Source organism: Myripristis murdjan, chromosome 17, assembly GCF_902150065.1.
Source record: "Myripristis murdjan chromosome 17, fMyrMur1.1, whole genome shotgun sequence".
Lineage (NCBI taxonomy): Eukaryota > Metazoa > Chordata > Actinopteri > Holocentriformes > Holocentridae > Myripristis > Myripristis murdjan.
In genome coordinates this window covers 24,305,253-24,331,717 of record NC_043996.1, presented here as the reverse complement: position 1 = coordinate 24,331,717, position 26,465 = coordinate 24,305,253, and the positions used below count along the sequence as shown (strand labels likewise).

General features: G+C 41.1%; 3 protein-coding genes across 3 annotated transcripts in view; 2 read left to right on the top strand and 1 right to left on the bottom strand.

Moving 5' to 3' along the window:
* Window positions 1-1,288: 1,288 nt before the first annotated feature.
* On the top strand, window positions 1,289-20,261 carry gipc2 (GIPC PDZ domain containing family, member 2). The gene is made up of 6 exons (XM_030074522.1): window positions 1,289-1,940; window positions 14,010-14,195; window positions 15,774-15,954; window positions 16,860-16,972; window positions 17,692-17,773; window positions 18,731-20,261. The coding sequence occupies exons 1-6, from the start codon at window positions 1,668-1,670 to the stop codon at window positions 18,880-18,882; spliced, it is 987 nt and encodes a 328-aa protein (XP_029930382.1). The 5' UTR covers window positions 1,289-1,667; the 3' UTR covers window positions 18,883-20,261.
* Window positions 20,262-20,316: 55 nt separating this feature from the next.
* txndc12 (thioredoxin domain containing 12 (endoplasmic reticulum)) lies at window positions 20,317-25,785 on the bottom strand. Its single transcript, XM_030074523.1, has 7 exons — window positions 25,612-25,785; window positions 25,115-25,175; window positions 24,836-24,888; window positions 22,528-22,601; window positions 22,192-22,261; window positions 21,666-21,749; window positions 20,317-21,371 (listed from the first exon to the last, which is right to left on the bottom strand). The coding sequence occupies exons 1-7, from the start codon at window positions 25,709-25,711 to the stop codon at window positions 21,292-21,294; spliced, it is 522 nt and encodes a 173-aa protein (XP_029930383.1). The 5' UTR covers window positions 25,712-25,785; the 3' UTR covers window positions 20,317-21,291.
* The window catches only part of zfyve9a (zinc finger, FYVE domain containing 9a), a 34,210-nt gene continuing 32,950 nt past the window's right edge, over window positions 25,206-26,465 (top strand). Inside the window, exon 1 of the mRNA XM_030074519.1 lies at window positions 25,206-25,212. The gene's annotated coding sequence lies outside the window, so the exon portion shown is untranslated. The remainder of the gene's footprint in view (window positions 25,213-26,465) is intronic.

Below are 26,465 nucleotides of genomic sequence, written 5' to 3'. Positions count from 1 at the left end.
GGCAACCAAATTTATTTCACTATATGTAGAGTGTAGGAATGAATCTGAAAAGGTATTACAACTACTACTTTGCTTGATCTTGTGTTCAGTGATTGCCTCTCCGTGAAATATGGTCTATTCACAATAATCAGTTTAATGCCGCTAATACTGCTTAGGCCTATTTATAGTCAGGGAATAGTCCACAAAGCAATATTGCACATTAAGGAGGGCTGTCAATCTTAACAGAAGGGGCTCTATGTAGTACCAGAGAGTGGTTCTAAACACTTGGCCAGTGGCAGAATTGCAGTATTAAAAGAACATTTTCAGAACCACACTGGATTCTTTATTATGATTTGCCAGTTTTTTTCTATCATTATTTTAATTTAACCACTTCTGTGCGCAGTTCAGCTTTGAGTATTTTTCAATGTTGGGTCCAAGGACTTCCAGGAGTCCTCGAGGGGCTTCCACGCAAAATCAAGAACTGTTTAATTTCAGGATTATAAAATTCTCTCGAAATTATCCCATTTAGAAAAAATACAAGAATCATGATTCTGATAATAGACTGATTTCACAGTGCAATTTTCTTTCCAAAGTAGACGGTTTTTACAAGTCAGTGCTAATTTAACAACAGTAAAAATCTTCCAGATGGATCTCTGCTTGAAGGTTTAATCAAATGGAGTTCCCTGGTTCTAATGTGCATCTATTTTGGGGGCTTGTGACATGAAAACAACTGAATATGAGAGATAACTACCTGCAGGGAACGCAGGATGGGCCTCCCAAAACCCAGTCCCGTCTCAAAACCACTTTTTATATTTGGACACTAACTAGACACTATTTCACTGTGACTTGTTGGATGTTGACTCAATTTTTTCTTGTCTATCTCCAAACCCTTTTCACAAGATACATTTTTCTCCACCTGGCTAACCTTCTTTATTTTCTCCTCAAGCAAACAATTTAAGAGATCACACTGATATGCACTTTCATGCACCGATTAGTGAAAGTCCTATGCATTGCAGAATGGTTGATGTCCTACAGTACTGATATCATGTATCACTTTTTTTTTTTTTTTTAACCCCTAACATCTTAAACATGATTTTTATGACCTGTACATACGATGCAGATCATTTGTAAGCTCTGTAGGTCTGTAAAGGTTATGTTCAAATGCACCAGCCTGTCAGACAGGTTGGATGGGCTAACTGTTTTTAACTAGGGGACACCGGCTCTGGTGGTGGTGTGTGCGTGCAGGTGGATTTGGGTGACTGGTGCTTAACCCCGAGCAGTCGCCACTGCGCCTGCGCCGCACGGCACGCTGAAAACAGCGTCGCTATTGTTTGCCGAGGGGACCAGCAGGTTGTGTCAGAGTTTAACGAAGCATCAGCGGACAGGAAGACATCCCACATTCCCCACCACCACCACCTACCTGTTGAATATTTACACCAGTAATTTGCAAGCTAAGGGTCGAGCCACTGTCGAAGAACTTTAGTCGAGTCTGTTTCCTTTGGCTGAAGGTGAGGAAAGCCGTGGCGAGGTGAGCGGAAAGGAGGAAGGAAGGAAGGGAAGGAAAGGAAAGAAGGCAGGAAGGGGGAAGCGCTCAGGCTCCCAGCGCAACAGGTTAGCCACTTCAATGCTCTGGTAGCGGGGCGGACTACTTTTCTACGCCGAAAAACAACAGCAACGACGACGGGAAAATGCCGCTGGGACCATGGAGAAAGAAAAACAAGTCAACGAGGGAGCAACTGGTGGAGAACGAGGAGGTGAGCGGCGGACACGCAGGTGGGAGTGCGGCTAAATCCGCCGTGAATGGAGCCGGACTCCCGCCGCCACCTGCCAACCTGCGGCCCAAACTGGTCTTCCACACGCAGCTCGCCCACGGCAGCCCCACCGGCAGGATTGAGGGATTTACCAACGTGAAGGAACTGTACGCGAAAATAGCTGAGGCGTTTAATATCAACCCACCCGAGGTAAGCAACCCCTGGTCTGTTGTTTAAAAAAAAACAACAAAAAAAAAAACCTCCCATAATGTCATTTAGTCTCATATCCAATGCCAAAGTTTCACTCTTCCCTAAATCAAGAGAGGAACTGTGCCAAAGCGGTCAGATAATCCCACCAGGGTCCACTTTAGATTAATTTATTATAGAGCTAAATATGCTGTAAAGGCCACTAGTGTACGGAAGTGATATAAAATAATAATAATAATAATAATAATAATAATAATAAAAAGGTCAGCACTGGAGACAAGTAGATTAATTCAACACCAAACTATTACTAAAGCTTGAATAACATGCGTACTTGGGAATGATCAGCCATTTAAAGTCGAAAAAAGGCCATTAGTATGAAGGAAATGATAGTAAATAAAAATGTTCAGCACCTGAGACAAGTACATTAAAGCTTGACTGATGTGCATGTTTGTCGTAGAAGTATGGGTAAAGGTTTGACAATTTGTTTTTCGTGGGTGATCATCCATTTAAAGTCAGCTTTGATTCTCTTGAAACAAACTACCTATGCTGTAAAAAGCCACGAATATGAAGGATTTTTTCTTCTTTTTTGATAAAATGGTCAGCAGTGGAAACAAGTGGATTATTTCAACACCAAAATATTACTCAGTAGTAGCTTGGATAGCGTGCATACGTGCATTTCTGTAGAAGTATGGGTAAGAGTTGAGTGACAAGTTGTTTTTTAAAGGGTGATTAGCCATTTAAAGTCAACTGATTATTTTATATCCAGACCAGTGAGTGTTTGCTTAAATGGCACACCCTTTACACACACCTTCAGCTTTCCAAGCATAATACCAGCAGGTCACGTTCAAGCTGAGAGGCCTGCATCATATCCTGAGATGCAATAGCAATTTAATGTGTGCCTGTTTTTAGATAATACACCTTTACGTGGCGATTTGGCATCAAAGTAAGAGGGAGGGGAGGAAGACCTTTGTTTGGTCAAGGCGACATTCCACTCAAATGACTTGCAAATGACAGCAGTTTTTGCATTTCCGGGCGAAGGTCCTGTAAACAAAAGCAAGTTTAGAAGAGGGACACCTTTAAGGCTCTTCTTTTCAAAGGAAAGTGTCAGAGGTATGTTTGTCTTTTGTCACGCTGACTATGACCACATAGGCTGGCGAGCCAGCTTGCTGTCAGCCTGGGACGCAGCAGGAGGTGGAGCGGCGAGCTTCCTCCTCCCCGTGACACTCTGAAGCTCAGAAAACAATCACTGTAATTGCCAAGTTCAATTAATGTAGAGGAGTTTGTCTCAGCGACACTGGTGCAGCAGAAACAGGTTTATACAGTGCAGTCCTTACCAAAGTAACCAGGAAAAACATTGCTGATGAGGCTCCAAACTGAGCAGCTTTTTTCTCTAAACGGACACCAGCCACTCTTCTAGTGGGATTTGTTCTGTCATGTCTATCAATAACATTCATAATGACTTTTCTGCCTCTGTCTGAACTTGTTGTACCACCTTAGAGCGTGTTCTTTTGCTTGAGATGAGCACGGTGCTGCAGAAGATTTAAATGGTTTCTTGACATTTTGGATTTTAGCTGATTAGCCTGGCGGCGTGTTGAACTGGAAGACCCGGGTTCCAAACCCTTTGTGTTGGCACCCATCTTCCCTGCCAAAGTGTCTCTGAGCAAATCGCTGAATCCATACCAACTTCAGGAGCGCTGCTCTGTAGCTGCTGAGCCTGACCTCTGGCCAGCCTGCAAGCAAAAAGATGAAATTTCCTACAGGAATCAGCTTATTGTTGCTGTTTTCGCTGTTCATTGCAGGACAAAATGCTGCTATATTTATGTGTTTACATAAAATGGCACTACAAACCTCCCTTGCTGAGAAAACAAGCCTCAAGGCAGGCTCCAAAAATATAACTATATCAAATTCAGCATATCAAGATGTCATGTTAAGAGGCTGTGCTATGTTGGCATCTGTTGACTTAGATGCAAAAAGTGTGTGTATGTGAATGTGGTAGGGCAATGAACTGTACAGAAATGTGAACGATAGTGACAGAGACAGACAGAGAGAAAGAAACAGAGACACAGAGAAAAAGAGAGAGCGAGAGAGAGTGATGTGATGCAGTTAGTTGCTTTGCCCCACAGTGTCTGACAGAGGAAGTCCCTCATGTCCGGCTCAGTGGGCACAGCCTCATTTTTAAGGAGATAACCCCTCCCAGCCGGAGCCCGGGGCGTCCCGGACAACCCAGGGGAGCAGCTCTGCACGGGGCCTCCTCCCTCCACAAACATCACCCAAACTCTCTCTGGCACCCGTCATCCTGGGTCACATCTTGTCAGCAGAGAACGTATCAGTGCTGTCAGAGGAAGAGGTTGTAACAACAACCTTTTTGCAGATTAAGGATTAAAGAATTTGCAATTTCTAATGGGCTCCTGAACAGTCGTAGAAGAGGCAGATCTAAACCTAGACATTTTATTTCCCTGCTGAACTGAGACACCCAAAAATGATCTTTGCTCAGAAAGACACCGGAGACATGTTGCAGCTTATGCCGTCATCAGTGCCCATTTATAAATCATTTAAATTCCACTTTTAAATTCCACAATCTTGACTCCCTCCCTACTTTTGGTTTGATTCATTTCAAAACACCAGGACAGGAGTCAGAAGGGTTTTATCAGCTGGGAGCCAGTTTTACTTAAAACCTCAAGTTGCTGAATGCATTGTGCTTCTGTTCGTGTGCATTTTCGCTCTGATAAACATCTCAGAGTGAAACAAATTTACGTATTTTTAGTGACAGAATATCTGTTAGGGGTTGACGAAATTGTAAAAAAAAAGCTATTATTATTATCATATAACTATTCTGACATACTGTGGTTGTAACGTGATTCACAATTTTGGTGGGAATGATAATTTTTTGACTGTATGTAATGATGTTGTTAATTAATTAATTAATTAATTAATTTTTCTTGTCCATGGGGTGCTAGTCTGGGGGGATCATGCGTTTTTTTCTGGTGAGCCTGTATGTCTGTCTACAGCTAATCCCAGCAACTATTGGGCCTGTCAGCCTAATTTTTTTTTTTTTTTGTGAACAGTTATGACTGTAGGATGAACAACCTCTCTTGGTTGTGATGATTCACAACCTTTGAAAAATGTTTGTTCTGGCTACTTTCACTCCTTCACCTCATTCACTGTCAAGCTTTTTTTTTTTTTTTTTTTTTTAATCCTATTGCGGCCACTCCAATCACGGATGTTCATTGAGTTTTTTGGGCGACTTTACATAACACACTGCTGATGAAGAAAGTCAACAGAACACGGAGCAGACACACGGGAGAAAAACACAATAAAAAGTGTCAAAGGCTGATGTCATCTGTCAACAAGCGCAGGTTTACATTGCCCGATGCTTCACAACTGTAAAAAATGAGACGTAAAAGACACGTCACTGTTTCATATGTCAGCGGATTGAGGCACAGAGACAGAGAGAGGTGGGGCAGCCCGGTGTGTGTGTGTGTGTGTGTGTGTGTGTGTGTGTGTGTGTGTGTGTGTGAGAGACAGGTTCCTGACCGCTGGTATGATATCTGTAATCAACTGAAACAGATAAAGAGAGAACAAGAAAATGCGAACCTCAAGAGGCTTTGGAAGTTATGTCGTATATTTTCTGTATTGTATTATTATCATCATACAGTAATTGAATTTGTAATGTGAAAAGCATTTGACAAGTGGCTGCTGAGTCTGAGGTTTGAGTCTCTCACTAGAGTATTTTTTTTGTTTGTTTGTTTTTTGTGGTCTGTACCAACCAAACATGTTTTCTCACATCTGGAGAAAACGATTTGTAGGTCAGGGCACCACAATACTTAGTTAATAATGTTATTTTGCCACACAGTTTACTTTTATCCAAAAATTAGAGCTGCTGCGATTTGGACCTTTCCCTTGGCCATATTGCAGTTTTGATAAGTTTTTGATTCATTGTTAAGCCTTAAGTGCTGTTCATCAGAGATGTTTAAATGTCCAGACACAAACAATATGTCTGATCTGGGTAAACAAAAATCAATCACATTCCTGGAGGAACTCTTTGGTACTGAACACCTGAATCTGATCAGGCTGAATCTGGCCTCGCACTCCAGATGAAACCAGAAGATGTAATATGATCTTCCAGTCGCACAGAGAGCCACGTAGAGGCCATAACTGTGGTTGTTGGTAAACCAGTGGCTTTGTGACGATGGGGTTACTTGAGTACATACTGCGCCTTACATTAATTATGTAATGAACGTTGTCGTCGTCTGCTCTGTATTCATTACTCACCTCATATATTCGTTTGCTTCCAAACAGGCGTTGAATTGCATCACAGTGCGTCTGAATTCACTTTTACCATTGGGCCTTACTCAGACAGTAGCTCTTATTTTACACTACGATGCATATATTTAACTGTTGATATTACTCTGAAAATTCAAATTCACCATTTGGTCATGATGTGTGTTCAGGCCCTGTGATATAACATGTATGGCTCCTGTCTTTGCATGAAACATGGGATCTTGTATCTCCAGCCTGCCCAGGTCAAAGTCTGTTTATTGCTGCCACAGCAGTGGAGTTTGAGGTGTGGCAGCGTGACTTTGCCTCTTGTCCACCTGCTCCCTAATCAGCGGCAACACATTCATTTGCCTAGTTTTTGAATATCTGGGCTGCCGTCGTGCATCATCTGACACAGCCACATGCATTGTTTCTGTTTTTTTTTTTTTTCCTTTCTTTTTTCCAGGTAATTATATTTTGTTTGGCTTGTTCCAGGCTTGCAGCCAAACATTTCTTAATTAATCATGGGGATTAGGTGGTGTAGCAATCTCATTTGATGGAGCCAAAGTCTGCTGTTCCTATTAGCAGTGGCTCCTACACTCACATCCCAATGCCTGATGGACGCCTTGAAAACCAAACAACCATTGGTTTTCAAACTATTTAGACTGTTGATTATAAAGTATGTGTCACGCGCTGTAGATAAAACGCACTGTGCTTCGAAAGCTGCCCATAGTCTGTTTTTTTAGGCACTTCAAGTGATTTTAATGCGGTGAGATGTGGGTTTCCTGTCACTATCAAGATATGAGGATGTCAGATTTCTAATATAGCTATAAGGTGAGATAGAAAGTGCGCTGTTCAGTGTAGCAAACATCAAGGTCAGAAGATCGTCTTCATGCCATTTGCACAGACAGAAACACTCTTTGTGTTCAAACAAAGGATCAGTGAAGGCACGTCGCTCCACATCTACAGAGTTGTTTGCTTTTGTGTCACCGTATTTCCGAACATGCCAAGGATTACTGAAACTTATATCACAGGCACTGAGTAGATTACTGCTCCAAAAGGAATGCATGGCATTAATTTATTGTTGCTGAAGAGACCAGCTGAGGCTTCCCTGAGGCTGGACGATACGGACAAAATTAAATATCACAATATTTTTGACCAAGTACCTTGATGTCAGTATTGTGACGGTATTGTAGGGATGGCTATTGGTGTTTTCACAAGATTTATACAGTGAGATTTTTGATAAATAACCATTCAGTAATGTGGATATAATGATCTTTAATGCAGCCCTTTGAACCTGGAAAAGACAACACTTAGGCTGTGCCGGGTCATGATCATACGATATCCAAAATCCCATGTGAGATCTCACTTTATATCATGAAATTGGTACAATATCAATAAATTGCCCGGTCCTGGGTTTTCTTTATTAAAAGTAATCATTTTTAAAAAAACACCGTAACATGGATGACCTTTTTGCTCAGTAGCACTCAGGGTAACAGTTTTTTTTTTAACTCTATTTTACAATGACCTCATTCAACTGAATTAACCATACAGCTGTGGAACAATAATTCATACAGCTGAGTATAGTGATATTTCCTGCAATGCTATATCCATTCAGTAGCTACGTGTATCCATATGTATCACTCATGCTCTTTATTTTTATATGATGTTATAACAGCTACATTTTAGTCGGACTATGACGAACAATATATATATATATTTTGGATTAATGTATTGGTTATTTTCTGATTAGTCGATTAATCCTTTGGTTAACCTACCAATACATAATAACCAGAGGTTGTATCAGTTATCGTTCAACTTTTTATCCAACCATTTTCTCATAAATACATATGTTACAAATAAAATTTCACAAAATAAAAAAAGTGTCAGGAATTAAAAGGCATCTACTGTTTATACACAACATAATGTCAGCCCAACAAATATAGTGCCATAAAACAAACACACAACCACAATAACAACAACAAAAAAGATTTTAGGCCATCATTCAGTGCACTGTTAATTGCATTGTGCTAATTTTGTTTAATAAATTAGAATGAAATTTTACTTTAGATTGTTTTGAGTCAGTTTGTCACCTGATGTGTCTGTAATAATAGATGTTATACGTTAGGTTGCATTTTTAAGGCAACATGATGCAGATAAATAGTTTCTGACCTTATTACACGTGTGACAAGCAAATGATGTGCTGTCCTGCTTGTCCAGGCCTCTGATTTTAAACGTAATTGTGAGGAAAAGCGACCACTATTTCCACGTGTGCACGCTACACATCCCCGAGGAACAACGAGGAACGTGCTGGCAGCAGAGACAGATCCCATGAGTGTTTTCGCTGCTGATAATAATGAATCAGGTCTGATTAAGTGGTTGTTTTCCAGCAGTGTAGAGGAGAGCGTTGTCACGGCACCTTAGCCTGCAGGTCAACAACAGCAACAGGTTCTCAGAGCTGAGGCAAGCTCTCATTGGTCTCTTCAAGGAGTGATGTGACGGTGGAGACTAAACAACCGCTGATAAAGACGAGATTAGGCTCCATAGTGCTGTAATATCTGTCATCACCTGTCTGCAGTGGGTGTGTGTGCATGTGTGTGTGCTGATGTATTGGGAGGAGAGTTTGGCCTCTGGTTGCCAAACAACCCTCTCCATCTTTCTTACTAGTCAGTGAGCTGTCAAATACGCTGGTTTAATCTTCAAAAAATACCACAGAATAAATATAAAATGTGTTTTTATATGCCTGCACCCATGCTGCACAGCAGTTTGTTTTGGCTTTGATTATCATGAAGTTCAGATTTGCATTCATGCATCCTGTTGTCATCCTGTGGAATCCTACATCCGCAATTTGGTAAATGATTACACTGGCTTACATGCTGATGAGTGCGATTCACTGTCGAGAAATGAACCGCCTCAGTTAGAGGAGAGGTTATTTAACAAGTTATTCAGTATCTGTCCTTGAATGAACAGTTAAATTCATCACAAACTCTGTGCCTCTCACTTTAATGCTGTGCACAGCTTACATCAGCATTAACTATTTCAAATTTTTTAAAAAACAGAGACTGAAAAAGGAAAAAAAAGAGACTGGAAAAAAAGGAAATGAAAAAATGTGATCCAATTGTTGCACATGAGTTATTCCCGACCATAAGAGCAATATCCTCTTAATCTCTTGAACCCTCTCTCCCTCGCCTTAAAAGACCGGCTGCTGAAAAGGCAGTAAATGGACAGTGGGTTAGTAACCAAAGAAACCGGTTTCCCAAGCTTTTATGCTGCACTGTCTCAATGACGGATTTTTCAAAGTAAAGCCAGTTTAAGTGTGTATTTGTCTGGCTTTGCAGGCAAGACAAGTGCCCTCTCAGTTAGGGCTGCAGCTGATGAGCACACATGTAGGTGGGCAGCTTTTACAGATCAAAGAGACTTAAGGAGCAGGCACACAGTCTGCATCATGTGGACTTCACTACATGCACTCACATTAGCATATAATATTTTTCTGCAATATAGTAACGCTTCATGACAAAACACTCATATTTAATTGAAGTGCAGGTCATTTTTGGTGTTTTGCATCCAGAAATGTCATTGCTGAAGAACACAAAACTGTAATAACAAGGTTAATTTTCTCTATTCAGTTCTTCATCAAATAGTTATGTAAGTTTTAGACGGTGACTCATTTTTTGGTTTGCAGGAGTGACACAGCAAAAATGAATATTTAAAAATGAATGAAAAATTGATGCTGGCTTTTGTTTCCATTTACATATTTCAGAACATAACAGAGATTATTTAAATGTATATTACAGGGATTGAGTAGTTTACTACTGAGAAATGAATGGGTGAGATTATTTTATCATTAATAAAAAAAAAGACAGCTGAGTTTCTCCATGTTTTTTCTTCAGATCAGAAGTATTACTAGTAACAAAAGCGTTTATTTTTGGTAAAAAGAAGTATTAAACTATTTCTTTTCACCTTAATTTCACCACCATCTTACAAACTATAAGACAAATGTACACAGATTAAATTCTTCTGGGCTTCATTTCAAATTAAATCCATCCTGCTGTTTTTTTCCCACTGCCCCATAAATACTGCTGTTGGGTGATGTTGATCAGTTTGCAGCCCTCCCTCTTTCACCTGCACTTTTCCATGCATTATGCAGGTTTCGGTCAGTGTTGCTCATGCAGTGGGAGGTGTAGCATCTGTCCCTGTGAGTCAGGGCGGTGACAGGAGGAGAGCGGCAGGCGTTGCGGTGTGACGCTGATCGCTGCATCTTAGCTACATGGTGGTGTGTGAGCGCAGCAAGGGGTGAGGAGTTGGAGAGGAGCAGATTCATGCAATCGGCAGCCTTGGAAACAGGCTGTAGGCGTCTGCTGCTGCTCCTCCTACATAGCAACGGATAATGCCCTGGCCTCGAGGGAGAGGTTTTATATTAGGCTGCACGGTATCGGAAAAAATGACGTGGCGATATCTTTTTCTTCCCTGCAATATATATTGCGATATAAAACAACACGGGAAATTCTACCAGATACGTGCTGTGTGTTATTCACAAAAAGATAAGTACAGATCATTTGGGTACTTTCCTTTTCTTTTCTCCCTCTAACAAAATCAATCTTCTCTCCTACTTCTACCACACTTAGTCCACATACCAGTGTGAACCCCTCTACTTCAGTATTACTGATGCGATTCTGACTCCAGTATGGAAAAGATCACGTCTCTTAATAAACTTTACAAATGGACATATGTGTCACAGTTGTGTTATTTACATGTAATCTGCCATTTCTAAGGATATTCAAATGTAAGACTAAGCTGTGTGGTGGAAGATAAACCGGCCTCCCGGTGCACATGAGGACGGTAAAACTCTCAAACTCAGGCAACAGATTTATTTATGTGTCGGCAAGATGTAAGTGCAGATAGATCCGGATACTGCAAGTTTTATGTGTGTGTGTTAAGTGTTTCCGACATTAGGGCACGGACGAGCTCTGTGACAGTAACTTTTTAACTTTTAACCAGCACTGGGTCGAGGTGCTGCTGCTGACAGTGGGAATACGCACGCTCAAAAAGCTGCCTCTTGTAACTGAACGCCTGTCTCGAGCATCCGAGCGACATTAACTGTGGCAGTAGCCGTGTCTCATGTTTGTTTACAGGCAGGTGACATGCAGGATCAACCAAAACAGGCCCCACTTTTCACCGACCACAACCTGAAAACGAGCGCTGCCTGATTTGGTTGTTTGATAAACGGATCAAGTGCACCCCTTTCCCCTGAGCACATAGTGAACTGATGGCTGTGCATTCAGAGTCTCTGTATCACTAGTGACAAACTCTATATCCAGGAACCCTTAAATCAGACTAAATTATTTTCTCCATTAAGTGGTAGCCTAGAGGGTATTGTGTTTGGTTGTGTGTGTGTGTGTCTAAATAATCTCGTATACTACTGTGCCTATCAGCTCAAAAGTCTTTGTGCACAGTTATAACTGTGAACCTCTTGCGGTAATGGTGATGTAAACCCTTTGAAAAACGTTTGTTCTGGATACTTCTGCCCTCTCTCTCTTTGTTCACTGTCTAGCTCGCTTGACCCACATGGTTCTCTCCCTCTCTCTCTCTCTCGCTCTCTCTTTCTACAACCTCCGCATGGGACCATCAGCCTAATGTTTTGTTTTTCCTGTTGTGGCTGTGTTACTCTGATCATGGGTGAAAAAACACAGGATGTGCGATGATTTTTTTGGGATGAGTTTATAAAACACACTGCTGACCCGATTTCCCCTCTGGGATCAATAAAGTATTTCTGATTCTGATTCTGACAAAGAAAGTCAACAGAACACAGAGAAAACACAGGTAAAAGTGTTTGAAGTAATCTATTTACATGGGGGGGATTAAAATAGCCTGATGCTTCACAACTGTAAAAAAAAAAAAAAAAAAAAAAAAAAACTGGCGTGTGTGTGCAAAGACAGACAGACGGACAGAGCTTAGTAGTAATTTTGAACTTTGCTATTGTAATTTGTGCTCTTTTTGAAATGCGGTTTCAGTCAAAGGCCATATGACTCCTGGCAAAGAGCCAGATATTGTCGGCGAACCATATCTTCTCGACTTGTATGATGTGTGTAATAAACTGAAACAGATACAGAGAGAACATGAAAAAGTGAACCTTGAGAGGCTTTGGGAGTTTTGCAGTGTATTTTCTTTTCTGCACTATATTGTGTTTGAGTCATACAGTAAACTAATTTTCAGAGTGTTTGGCAAAACAGTTTGCTGCTGAGTCTCTCCCAAGGTTTGCTCAGCACATAGGGTAGCTCATAGTCTGCACTCTTCTGTGTGCTTTCGTCTACTTCAATATCAGATGATCTTTTCTTGTGGATTCCTCCTGGAAAATGAGAACCTTGCAAGTTTTCCTTTGTTGCATGACGCGTTTGAGTTAATTTGCCTTACTTGACATTGCACGTCCTGCAGTGTGACTATTGCACATGCGCACATCACAGTGTTGATGCTGAAACAATATATTGTGCAGCCTTAGTTTGCAGTGGAAAGAGAGCAGAGCAGCCACTTCAGCTACAGTACCCATCCACCGACCCCTCCTCCTCCTCCCCTCCTCCGCTCTCTTTCTCTTTCTCTCCCTGCCTCCCACCTCCACCAGCCTCCCTCCCCTCCAGTCTAATCCCATTCTTTTATAATGTGGTAACCCAAGGCAACGCTTGTGTCCATGTCAGCTGATGTGTGTGCACAGAGCCTGTTGGTACACAAAAGGGCCCAAACAAGGCTGGGTTTGCCGCCGCCAGAGCTTCACTGGTGCGCAAAGTTCATCCCTCTGATGAACCTGCGTGAATCAATCCCTTTTCTTCTGTGCGACTCGGAAGTCGGTGAGCAAATCCTGGCTTGGCATTTTTCAAATACCCTGTGGCAGCTGATCCCACAGAGGAAGTTTGATGCAAAACTACACGTGCACCTTGCAACAAGAGTATGCCTGTGTGTGGGTGTCCCATTAGAGAAGAATAGCAGTTGAAAACAGAGCCTATTAATAGCCCAGTGTGCTCTGTCTGGGTGAGGTAGAGCTGAATAAATGATTCACCACCACCGGGCTCCTCCTCCTGTCTCCCACAGACCAACCCAGTTTCAAGTGCTGTTAAATCAGGCAGCCGGTGTATCGTGTTCCTGGTGTTCCCCCCCCCCCCCCCCCCCCCCCCCACCCCCCCCCCCACTCCACCGCCGTCACTCCAGTCCTGCCAAAACATTGCAGTCACAAGGTGTGAAGCCAGATTTCGACATTTCTGGCACAGTGGGAAAGGTCAGTTTCCCTGTTTGTTTCATGGCAGCCCCATCTTGCGCCGGGACTCAAAACACAGCTGCCTCGGACCAGACAGACACTCTGTGATGACACCGTGGGGTGAAAACCCCCCAGCCCAAATAAAGCCAGAGCTCCCTGCTGATTCCTGTATTTAGCATGCTGACACAGTGCTCTGTCATCTAGACTCTGATGAAACACTTATATTTGAATCCAACTCGGTTGTCAAGCTTTGACTGAAAATAGACAGTCGGGGATTCTTCTTGATCGTGTGCAGTAGATGCAATAGAGCTTTCTAGGCTTTTTCACCACACATGGGGCCTCGTCGTAATCAGTTTTCCTGAGTATAAGCGACAGTGGAGCTATTTAATTTTGTCAGAGGTGTTTCAACAACACCTCATGTTCTGTTGTGCCTGTAAAATCAGATTACAAGTAGTAATAGTTGCCTTTGAACTGGTTCTTTGTAATTTCATGCTTAACAGATGTGCGAACAGGTTTTGTATGTGTTAAGTATTGCATGTGTGTAACCTGTTTGCCTGCATGTTTGCGTGCAGATCCTCTTCTGCACCCTGAACACCCACAAGATTGACATGGAGAAGCTGCTGGGGGGGCAGATTGGCCTGGAGGATTTTATCTTTGCTCACATCAAAGGGATCAAGAAGGAAGTGGAAGTGTTCAAGTCTGAGGATGCTCTGGGCCTCACCATCACTGACAACGGAGCCGGCTACGCTTTCATAAAGGTGAGGAGGAAGGGCAAGCCTCAAAGGGACACAGACGAGTAAATCCATACAGTGAGTGGGCGCAGAATATCAGGAGGCGGTATACATTGATAGTAGTGGGTTGATCCCTAAATTATGCTAGCTTTTGATTTAAAAAAAAAAAAAAAAAAAAAAGTCAACATCTGTTTCTTGTGTAAAAACAAACTAACTGATGGCATTGTGCAGGTAAGATATATGTGCTGTATGTCTCATATAAAACCAGTTACAGTGTACGGTAATATTGTATCAGTCACACAAGTAATCTTCTGAAATGTCTCCTGCACTAGAGGAACATTGTGATCACATTTAATCTCTCTTATGCCGAGTAGATGGAAATGAATATCATTGGATATCAAATTATATTCATGATAGCAGCTGATTAGTAGTTAGAAGTTATGAAGAAATTGCATGTTCAGTCAGTCACTGACTTATCATGAGCAATTTAAAAAAGAAAAAACTTCCTTTCAACTCGGTGTTTTGCTTCTGTTGATGGAGATTGGTGTAATTGGCTCGTTTGAGTTCAGTCTGCTCTGCCAGAACAAATTGCTCACATGTGCCATCCTGTGATGCTGCAGCAGCACTGCATCCTGATGACCGGACGGCGTTCACAGCACACTGAAGTTGGATCAGTGCGGTGATTCAGTCTGCAGCACTTTGAAGTGTCTTCACAAGCTTAAAAGTGGCTTTGAAGGCACTTGGATTATTATTATTATTATTATTAAATTTGAACTATTTCAACTCATCAACTCAACCACTGTTCAATTCTTGTGGCCTCAAATAAGGCAGCATACATAGCAGCACATACTATACACAAACAGAGTGTAGTATATGATACTAGTGGGCTGTTTTTGTCCCATGTTGTAAATTGTTGACTATTTAAATTAGAGCAATCTAAGTCAAGGAGCACACGATGAGAGTAGCTGAAGGTATAAGTTTGAAGACTTGAAGACAAAATGAAGCACGGCATCAGGAATATTTGTCTTCCTGTGGAGAAATGGGCCACACATAAATCATTCATATTCACAAGATCCCAAACCCAAGCAGTTCAGATGCTCCTAAATGAGCAGACAGATTTGCATCGCAAATGTCTGTTTCTGTTTTTTTTTTTTTTTTTTCAGGCTTTTGAAGTCTCACACAGAAATAAACTGGGTTTTTTTTACCCTCTGTGAAAGCATTTTTAATAATAACAATTTTTGCATTCTGCTGAGACAAGTGGTTTCATATGAATGAGCTCAACTGAAAACACATGAGAACAGATTACTTGGTATAACCTGATGAATGAGCAAAAACCACAGACTGCTTTGCGCTTGTATTGTCCCACATACACACATGTATATACACACACACACACACACACTTTTGGTCTCTGTTGGGTTTGTGATGCATTTGTTATCTCTTGTGTTAATGTATATTTTTATACATTGTTGTGCTATAAAACACTCCCATAAGCTCTTTATTAACTTGATTTGGTGGGTATTTTTATTCTTATTTTGTTTTGCCATTGACTCACACAACCCCTTTATCTTTCCTCGGTTCCCACCCCTTTTCCCTGCATTGCAGCGCATCAAAGAGGGCAGCGTTGTGGACGGAGTGAAGGTGATCTGCGTTGGCGACCACATAGAGTGCATTAACGGGCGCAACATTGTAGGGACACGACATTATGAGGTCGCCCGCATGCTCAAAGAGCTGCCCAGAGACAAATCCTTCACTCTCAAACTGGTCGAACCCATGAAGGCCTTCGGTGAGTAAGACGCAGGATACGGAGAAATGGGGTCAAATAACTTTAATACAACAAATTTACAGGAATTTGTCTGGGTGGCATTTGAGCAAAACATCAGGAATAAAGATAGTGACACATTTCATGCTGACCCACATGACACAGGAAGAACAGGTCATCATGCACATGATAGCCTTGTCTGTGAAAAGCAGAAGTAGCAGGGAAATGAATCACATCTGCTGTTGGTGATCATATTTGTGCATAAAAGAGACATATCTTCACATCTCGTCTGCCTGTCTGTGTGTCGACACATTCTTGTGAACATAATGAATAGAAAACTCATTAGAGAAAGTTCATATTTAAACCACGGGCTCCCTGTAGAGCAGATGAACGGATTGGATTTTAGAGCACCTTGCTGCATAATATTTACATACCCATTTATGAATTCATCAGCCAGCCATGTATAAAAATGACTCACTTTAAAAAAAAAAAAAAGTTGCTTAAATTAAGAATGGGATCTAATTAATAAATGCAGTCCGAGTTTAGTTGCGATGTCTCACTGAAGTAGGTTTAATAGCATAATGGGAAGATATACACCCAGTAATGACAGAGTGCAATCAAGAAAGGAAAGGAAGAGCAATATTTATTGTCACACATAATCAGGAAATATATTTAGAAAGGAAACTAAACAAGACAGTCTGTAGCTAGGGTGAAACACTAACAGACTGAAAGGAAAAAAAACATTTACATGAATACAAGAACACAACTATCACTTGATTACAGCTTTAGGTTTGCATGATATTAGTATTCTTCTTTAAACTTCTTCCACATTAAACAGCCAGCCTTTCTGCTTTGGATAATGCTAGTAATCTGCAGCGTAGTGTCTTGGTATATTTTTGTAAAAAATTTTTCTCTCCTCTGATGAACAGAAATGCTGGAGCCCCGGTCAAGAGGCGCCAAACCTGCCAACGACAACAAGATCGCCGCAGGAAGAGGAACCCTCAGACTGCGCTCCAAGGGCCCGGCTACTGTAGAGGAGGTGGTAAGTTTCTGTCTGTGACACTGAGGCCCGACTCCAGCAGAGACGGGGAAATACCTCACTGCTCCTGATAACACCTGCACAGTTTTACTGACGCACAAAAAGAGAGCTAAGCCAAAGAGAGAAAAAGAAAATCTCACTTGATGGTACATAATAATAATCTGTGACATTTTCACATGAATAAATGTCCATTTTGCTAATCTCTGTCGCCAGTTCATACAACACAACAGCTTCCAGTTTTTACATTTGCTGTTGTAAACAGCTGGTGTGAGGGTTAGTCTGTAGTGGGGAAAAAAATCCTCTGCTGCACAGGTTGTGATGCAGTTTATATTTCTGGCTCTTTTAATAAAGAGAAGATAATGCTGCATTTATTACTCTTTGTGTTATTTATGCATTTTGTTTTGTGCACACTTTATACTAATGTTTGCTGTTTTTTATGCCAAGTTATGCCTAACCTAATTAAGTAAAGCATGATTTGTGTGTGTTTTTAGGTAGGGGATTTTTTAGGTCTTTTTAGGTAGGGGATGTGACACAGGTTTTGATATAGGTAGATTATTTCTCTTCTTTTCCTGAATTCGAGTTTAGTCATGCTGGCATTTTGGATCTCAGTACTCTTCTGTTAAGTTGCAAGAAAACTAGAGTGAGTTCACTCACCCACATGCAGCTCAGGCAGGGCTAAACCCACTTAAGACGCCACTTCACATGTTGTTTGTCTTCTCCAGCCGACAGAATTTGAGGAGAAAGCAGTAAAGAAAGTGGACGACCTCCTGGAGAGCTACATGGGCATCAGAGACACTGAACTCGGTGAGTAAGAGTTTTAGCAGTGGGTGTCACGCCTCCAGTATTGATTAAGTTCTTAAAGTGGAACTGGCTGCTGATAATCCTGCACTGAAAATGCACAGAGAGATTAAAGGATGAGCTGCCTGTACATTTCAACTGCATTAAGTCATTTTATCTTCTATAATGTTTTTATGCCTCTGTGCCGGTGACAGCTGTGGCTAAGGGTGTTATATTTTCATGTTGTCTGACTGTCCCCTTCTTGTGAATGCACGGATGAACTGATTCGATTTTAGAGGTCAAAGGTCAAGGTCAAGGTCACTGTGACCTCACAAGACACATCCCTGGCCATGACTCAACAATTCATACGCTAATTATGACAGAGTTTGACACACATATCAAAATAAGAATGATTATATCCAAAAGGTCAAAAGTCACTTTCACTGTGACATCATAATGTTCTGCAAAAATACTTTTCTGGCCATTTCTCGACACCATAACTCAGCGTTTTCACTTCACTTCACTTCTTCTGCCTGGGTGACAACCACTCCTTTAAAATAGTCTCTCAGTGAAGACAGCTTGTTTCTCACCGGAAATTATTCATGGAAATCGTACATGTCAAAAAATATACTTAATACCTTTTTTTAAATTCCTTCAGACTCCTCACTACAAATATTATGAGTCTGGACAGAACAGATGTCAACTGCAACTTGCCAGTTTTTTTATGTTAAAATATTTAAGTCCCTTCCATACCATTCAACAGTGAGTGAATATGTTTTAATGAGTCAGTTTTTGGTAGCTTTTTCATTTTGAGTAGATGATGAGTCTTTCTAAGGTGCTCAGGACTCAAAAGTATCCTCAGTGAATGGAAGGAAACCTCCGCACTGTCATAAAAATAAGGTTGAGGGGTTATGTATGAGAATTACAAGAAGACAAACTCTTTGGTTATTTGGGCTATACACTAACCAGCCTCCCCCCCTGCAGCTGCTACCATGGTCGAGGTCGGCCGAGACAAGAAGAACCCGGATGAATTCGCCATGGCGCTGGACGAGGCCCTCGGAGACTTCGCCTTCCCGGATGAGTTTGTTTTCGACGTGTGGGGGGCCATCGGAGACGCCAAGCAGGGACGATTTTAAATTGGCAGCGCCCCTCCCCACCCCACCGCTCCCCTCCTATCCCAACTCTCTGCACCTAATATCCTCAAAAGCCAACTGGACAAATTTCAACCAGCACAGGAGGGGGTGTGGGGGGGTGGATGAAGTGTTCTTACTATCACTTTGTTTTTAGGTGTAGCGTTGCACTTCGATGGAGTGTTTTGTATTAACGCATCGACTAAGGTAGAGGGGGTCTACACAGGAAATTTTCAATGTCAGCGTCTCAATGTTGACTTCAAAAGATAATCATGAATTGTGGCATGCACCTCCTACACTGGAATCGTCTCCGGCATGCTGAGGAATTGGTGATTAATTCCAGATGTCGCATAAACCTCGTGTAAACCCCCTCAGAGACGGGACAGCACATGATGCCGTCCTGCCTGAACAAACCTGGTCATACCTGGTCTTTTACACTGGTTACAAATGGTACGTACACACCTCTTTGAAACATGTCTTAAAATTGTAAATGATTCACTCAGTTTTAATCACACTGCTTTATAGCTGTGGTTGTTTTGAATATACCATCACATGTATGACACAGCTTTTTATAGGCTTCTTTTTTATATATATATATATCTATATATATGTATTTTGTCAGAATGCTGCTGATTTAGAAACAGCATCATGTAATTAGTGTAATTATAGTGATTATAGCAATATTTGGTCAGGCAAATGTTGTATTCCCCTTGTCCTCTCTTTTTAATTTTCTAAATGACCTCACTTTGGAAAATGCTCTTTAGTTTTGATCGTGGTCGTATTGATGTCACTTTTATTCTTTCACATGATTTTATTGAATTTCTTCTGTGCCCTTACACTTCTCAACCCGGGCCTTGCCATCCTTCTGTCAGTAGCTGGATTATAAAGCAGAGACAAAGCAAGGCCAAGAGAGCAAGAGGGTTTTTTTTTTTTGTTTTGTTTTTTTGAATGCCTTTAGCCAAGTTGACGACACAAATCCAACCAACATTCCTTCCCTTTCTGCTATTTTTGTAGAAGAATTGAGGTATACTATAGTAGATGCACACTTATTTTTTGCGGTAATTTATTTTATCATGGAAAAATTTTATGCTGGAAGATATTTTTACAGTCTTAAAAAAAACCTAGTTCTTTGATAATTCAGCCATCTTTTAATAAGGCTGTTTCTGGAATGGGATCACATGCAATCCAACGACTTACATGCACTCACATGCTGTAACTGCACTATTTAAATCACTGTCAAACTGAATTTAAATAGTGACTTGATTAGTAATGTCATATGTTGACTGCTTGTGAATGGCTCAGTCATTTCAAGACAGTTGCACATTGTTTTGAACCATAAGGGATCACTACTGTTTGTTAGAGAATAAAAATTTGATAGAACACTATTGATTGCTGTGTGATGAATGTATGTCTCCCACAACAGTGAACACACACACGAAATTCAAACAACAAACTTTATTTGCACACTTGGCTGTGTACATGTATAAAATACAGCAAGACAGGACAACTTCACCACGTTGTTCACCCCTTCTTCAGATAAACAGATAAACAAGGCCAGTAAAAATGAACCAAATGGTACCACTTCACAAGCAGCAAAACAAACCAAAAAGGAACCATATAAAGAGATGATGTATATTTAGCTAAATAAGTGTGTCTTGGCAACATTGAATGAATAACTGAGGTAAAACAAAACAACAACAAAAAGGTTTCTCCTACTATAAAAGTACGGATGATAACAAATCAGAAGTACAACGCCCTTTTTTTTAATATATATAAACCAGGGCAAATATTGTGACTTGTAATTTCAGTACTGTAGAGGATTTTGGAAGCACATCAAAGTAGGCATGAAGACATTTCTCTCTACCAGTATGAAGTACCTTACTGTATCTGTCGGGTGAAAACCCACAAGTCCAAGTTCTGTTGATTTCCATGTTCATGTTTTAACTAAACCTGAAGGAGTATCTCCCTCTGATTTGATAAAAAATTATGAGTTTTCTGAAAAAAAAAAAAAAAAAAAAAAGTAAGAAGCTCAAATTTTGGAGCTATGAGGTTTTCACCCGATGACAGAGTACACAGGTGTGGGTTAATATCAAATACTGCAGTAAACTGGGCTGGCTTGAGTTGTTATTCATCCTCTACAGACAGTAGGTATATGGCATTTTATTCAAGTACAGTAGATCTGAACTATACACAGTATTTACCACAACGAGAATGGAGAAGAAACTTCTTGAACTTAGACAGGTTTTGAGAGAAGTGGATGGGGGGAAATAATTCTTCAGCACCGGTGCTCTACATGGTAAGATGGACTCCACCTTCCAAAGTGTTGACTATAAATAGTGGGATGGGCTGTCTTGAGGCAAAGGCTCGGGTAATGGAAACGTAGCCCTTGCAGCCTTATGCCCGTCTCTGGCTCCTTTACAGTTCATCTCCGACGTGCGACTGCCTGTAGGCGTCGCCTGTCAGCTTTTCCTGTGCCTCCTTCATGATGGACACAACTAGGAGAAAGAGAGGGGGAAATAAAAAACAGTTTGAGGTATCCATCCTGCATTTTTGTGTCATTCCAAAAATGCTTCATATCCATTGGGAAACCCGTTGTCTGTTAATGGCCACATAAAAAAGGTTAATTGCATCCTTCCGAATGTCACTTCTCTATGCAAAGAGCTCTAGATTGCTTTTGACTCTAATAACATTCAATATAGTTTTATTTTTTATGCCTGCGATCATTTTGAAGGGTCAGATATGTCATTTTGAAATGAAACTAATGCAATAAGAACGATAAGGACTGTTACCGTGTTCTGCGTTGCTGTAGAAATACTTGTAGTTGGGATTCCCGTTCTTGTTGGTGATTTCGGGGTGCACTTTACCAGCGGGATCTGTGGGGGTGGTGGTGGGTCCAAATTAATTTCCAACAGATGATATCTGAGTTTCGCTCACTTCATTCAAATCCAGACAATATACTCTGTGTACTTGCATGGAAAGATGTAAATATTCTATTAATTTTTTTCTATTCAACCCACACCTAATCTCAAACCCTGATTTGTGCAGCATTGCTGTACACTGTTGCTTCCTGTGATTGATTCATTTTATTTTTTCCTCCCCTGCACAGCATCGTGGGTAGTTTACTGATCCTCGATTACTATTTTGAAAACATCCTGCCATTTCACTATAATCTCAAACCATCTCAAATCCAGCACATGGAAACTTTCCAATATAACAGGCACCGTGCACAACACTGGCAGGCAACCGTGTAATCAGCCTCTCCAAAAGATTTCAAAAAAATGTTTACAAGACGGCTGACACGACCCCCCTCCTTACCAAGGAAAAGAATCCTAGGAATGTATCCACCATCGGGGCTGAAGGCTTCATCCTTTGGCTCCTCCTCATCCTGTTGAAATAAGAGATGAATGATGATGTGCAGGCCTGGCAACAAACCTCACCTTCCCACTCACAATGATAAAAACAAGGGGAAAAAACAGCTAATGGGTGCAGGAAAGATGGAAAAAAGTCTCAGGGTATACAGTTTTAACATAACACCTCAAACAAAAAAGAACAGACAACTGAATCACATAAACTAAGTAACAAAATGGCATGGAAGAAAGTCAAATAACCTTTGCCCTGATGCATCACAGTGGAAAAACGTCATTTTCTTACCTCCAGGTTGACCATGACAAAGTTGTGAGCAAGTTCAGAGATTTCCTTGGACTCAGCAAATTTGGGCTTCAGAGCTGAAGTACAAGAAGAGAAACACGGTTAATGTTTATCCAGAGTCTGACAGATGCAGAACCTGTGCCCTGGTGTTATGGTACCAGCTTTAGTGTCTACATGTATTCCCTGTGCGCCAAGATTTAACAGTTCATATGGAGTCGGAGTTGATATGTCACTAGGTATGAACTTCTTGCTCTTTATGAAAGGGTAACACTGATCAGTTTCAGAACTCCTATGTATTCAGATGGTCTGGGCAATCTAATATGTTAATGACTGTGACCTACTTTCTTCTAAAGCCAGAAAACAAACATGCATCTAGAAATTGTGGTACTGAGGCATGAGTTTTAATACAGACGAGGGCATCAAGGTACAGATGTTTCTCCCCTTGTTTTTCCCACCAGCTTCATCTTTGAAAAGTATTGCATGAAAACACTTGACATCATTCCTTCTCTCAGAAACAGGAATTGTAAGGAATTATTACTTCAGTCCCAGCAATATAACTGCAGCTGCCATTTGACCCATTTCTGTGGGCGTCAGAGGGTCTACAGGGGGAGATAAAAGGCCAAATAAAAATGGTATGTATCATCTGAACGCTGGGAACATGAAGATTAATTTGAGATGCAGCACTGTGTCAAGTTATTTTAGTCATAAGTCTGTAATAAACATAGTTTTTTGGTAGAGTGTCTATTTTTTTTTTTTTTCTTTAGTGTATAGGGGTTAGAACATTATGGTCATTCCTATGCTCAATTATTTCAATTAAGTTGTTGCAGCAGTTTTTGATTTTTGATGCCATCTGTCACACAGATTTGGTGCAAAATTTAAGCATTTTTGACCACTCAACAATTGATAAACATGGTAAAAAAAAAAAAAAAAAAATCCCTCCAAAATACCACATTTGGACACCAAGACACTGAAGAACACCACAGGAAAAGTGACACTGTCATTTGGTGACAAAAACTTTTGACCTCTAGAGATTTCTGTAAGAATTGCATTTTTCAGTGATCGGCTGGTGAGCGTTCTCTTCTTGAAATTGCTCAGGGAGTCCTGTTTATTGTCAATATCCCTGGAAAACCAGACATCCCCTGTATGCCCTTGGTCTCTAGTTTGTGGATGTAAAGTTTCATGAGGCTGTGATACTCCTAGTGGTCACTATAGGTCATTTTATACAGCGACATCAAGTTTTAAGAAATGGTCTCACTACAATGAAACTATGGGGGGCTAACATCATCACACACTAATTAATTGTGGCTCATTCAATCCACAAGAGTCTCAGCTTTCCAGTCAAACCCAATTTATGCAACTCCAAGACTGTTTAGGCCACAGTCTGCACAAAAACACCATTTTAGACTAGGTGAAAATAACACAACTGTACTGCATGCAAAAACCTGCATGGTTTGTGGCCCAAACTGCATGGGATTAGCATGAGGTGGGTAAGTCTGAAAAGAAGAGACCCAGTCAGAGGTCAGCAAGTCCCTTTGAACAGCCACACTAGTTTTTCCCTCGCCAAATTTCGCCTAACTTCGGAGTCATATTAAGTCCCCTTGTCCACCACCTAGAATGACTTACTAACCAGTGGCATCCTTGGGTCGTCTAGTTTCCCATGACACCAGCATCTTCACTCTTTAAAACCCACTACATCCTCTGGGAGACACTATGTTGGCCTGCAGTCGACCCCGGCTCAGTTTAAGAGGTTAAACTGTTTCCTTTGTTATCACCGCTTCTAAACATCAGACTGAAGCTGAATTATTACTGAATCCCCGCCCGAATCCATTTTGTTTTGTCATAAGTCATCACTGTCCCGTCAGCTGACAGGAGGACCCGCTGAGCTGATGTAGATGAGAAGTGGCAGAAAAGATTACTGCCACTGAAGTTGACGTATTCCCTCCTGACGATCTGAGTTTCTCAAGCAAAAACATGACAGGACCAATGAAGACGACCTTTGTTCGGTTTCCCTGACAGTTTATAAAGCAGCACCCAGGCATGAAAATTCACAAGCCGCGTTTTTTTTAAAGGGAAGGGAAGATGCAACTGAATTTTTTTGCAGGGACTAACAGAAAATTGATGTTAAATAGTGTAACGTGAAATGGGTTAACAGTTAACGAATTATTAGGGTTTTTTTTTTTTGTTTTTTTTGGTTTGTTGTGGAATAATTCCTACAACCAATTCCAAATAAGTAAGGGAATTCTTGAGTTGACCCACACAAATTATCTTTCATCTGTGCTGCAAGTGGAGGAAAAAAAAAAAATTGTTTTACCTTTGCAGGCTCCACACCAAGTCTTGTGGATGATGACCATAATTGGCAGCCCACTGTACAACACAAACACATGAACAAGTCGGCCAAAGCGGATATCAAGCACTGGACTACCACTATATCTGAGGACTGATGAATAACACTTCAATATATACACTGAGTGACAGGTGTTATTTCTATGGAATAGGACTGGCCAGTATATGCAAATGAAGTGGCCTAGATGTGTTTAATTAGTAAAACAATAAGTGTGTGTAATCTTTTGGCAGTCAGTACAGTATTTACCTGGCTTCTGCCTCTTTCTTCCCATCCTCCAGCGTTCTCCAGTGAATATTATCTCCAAAACCTGCGGGTGAGTGAGCTGATCAGCACACCAGCCTCATGTAACAGGTGTTATATTTCTAGGTCAGGGTGTGTCTGCCTCAGATATCAATGCCAGTAAAGGAGGACTTCCTGTTAACCACTGCTACTACCTTGGAATTCAGTGTAATTCAATAGGAAACCACAGACAAACAGGACTCAAGGCTCAGCTCTCACCTGTAGGTATGTCATTTGATTTGGTTGTTGCACACTACTCATGCAGCAAATGATGTTCACCAGTAACAGATTAGGATTAGATTAACTGGAAAGAGATGGTAAAGCACACCAGGATGAAGACTTTGTGGTGCATCACCTTGGGTTTAAAGAGACCTAGCCTCTGCAAAGCTTTGAGGATGCACAGCTGTGGCTACCAACAAGTATCCTGCCGCCTGGCTCTGCCTCCCCGTGTGAATGTGACTCACCTCGGCTGTTTCCTGCAGCCACAACCGCCTGGAAACAAGACAGGGAAAACAGGACCTGCAAAGATGAAAATAACGCAATATTCACTAGAGACGACTGCATTTTCAATGGCTTCTCTTGCAATCTACGGCTACGAGCTGCTCGTCACACAATGACCCGGAAGCGATGGGGTGGCCATAAAAAAGGGGCGGCGCCGTAGAAATTTCCATGGGCGGGACATTGAGCCGTCACATTTCACATTAAAAGTCCATCACTGCACTCTGGTTGCTTTATAAATACTGTTTGGTTTGGTGATAGATTTTGATATAAAACTACTGCACGACAGGAATAACGAGATGAAAGATGACTCTTGCGGCTTTCAATAAATAATGACCCTTTCGGCTTCCCTTACCGTTCAGTGCAATTAATAAAACAATTAAAGGCAGACAGCAAGCACACATTCAATAAATATTAAATTAAATTAAATTAAATTAAATTAATGTAAAAGAATGGAAAACGCACTTAATTACATTGTGTTTTGGGATTAGAAATCTTGTTTGTTGTATTTCAAATGTTGTGTGTCTACCTATATCTATATGTATATCTACCTAGCTTTGTAAATATATCCGTGTGTGTGTGTGTGTGTGTGTGTGTGTGTGTGTGTGTGTGTGTGTGTGTGCTTCCATTTTTGGAGCTGGTCACATGACATTACATCCATACCGTAGACCTATAATCCATACCATAGACCTGTAAAACCGCGTGTTCCTGCAGCTTCTGGTGCGTCAAGTCAAACACAACAAGTCAGTACAACACCGGAAGTATTAACGATTCCGCTTGCAAATAAAAGCACACACTTGTCCAATTTTAGGAAAAAAGA

What these genes read in the sequence shown, in the direction of transcription:
- gipc2 (XM_030074522.1), top strand. Translation starts at nt 1,668, where the DNA reads ATGCCGCTGGGACCATGGAGAAAGAAAAACAAGTCAACGAGGGAGCAA. An exon ending in TTAATATCAACCCACCCGAG is followed by an intron (nt 1,941 to 14,009) that starts GTAAGCAACCCC and finishes GTTTGCGTGCAG; the next exon opens with ATCCTCTTCTGCACCCTGAA. An exon ending in CGGCTACTGTAGAGGAGGTG is followed by an intron (nt 16,973 to 17,691) that starts GTAAGTTTCTGT and finishes TGTCTTCTCCAG; the next exon opens with CCGACAGAATTTGAGGAGAA.
- txndc12 (XM_030074523.1), bottom strand. Translation starts at nt 25,711, where the DNA reads ATGCAGTCGTCTCTAGTGAATATTGCGTTATTTTCATCTTTGCAGGTC. An exon ending in GGCTGCAGGAAACAGCCGAG is followed by an intron (nt 25,176 to 25,611) that starts GTGAGTCACATT and finishes ACTCACCCGCAG; the next exon opens with GTTTTGGAGATAATATTCAC. An exon ending in AAGAAAGAGGCAGAAGCCAG is followed by an intron (nt 24,889 to 25,114) that starts GTAAATACTGTA and finishes TGTGTTGTACAG; the next exon opens with TGGGCTGCCAATTATGGTCA.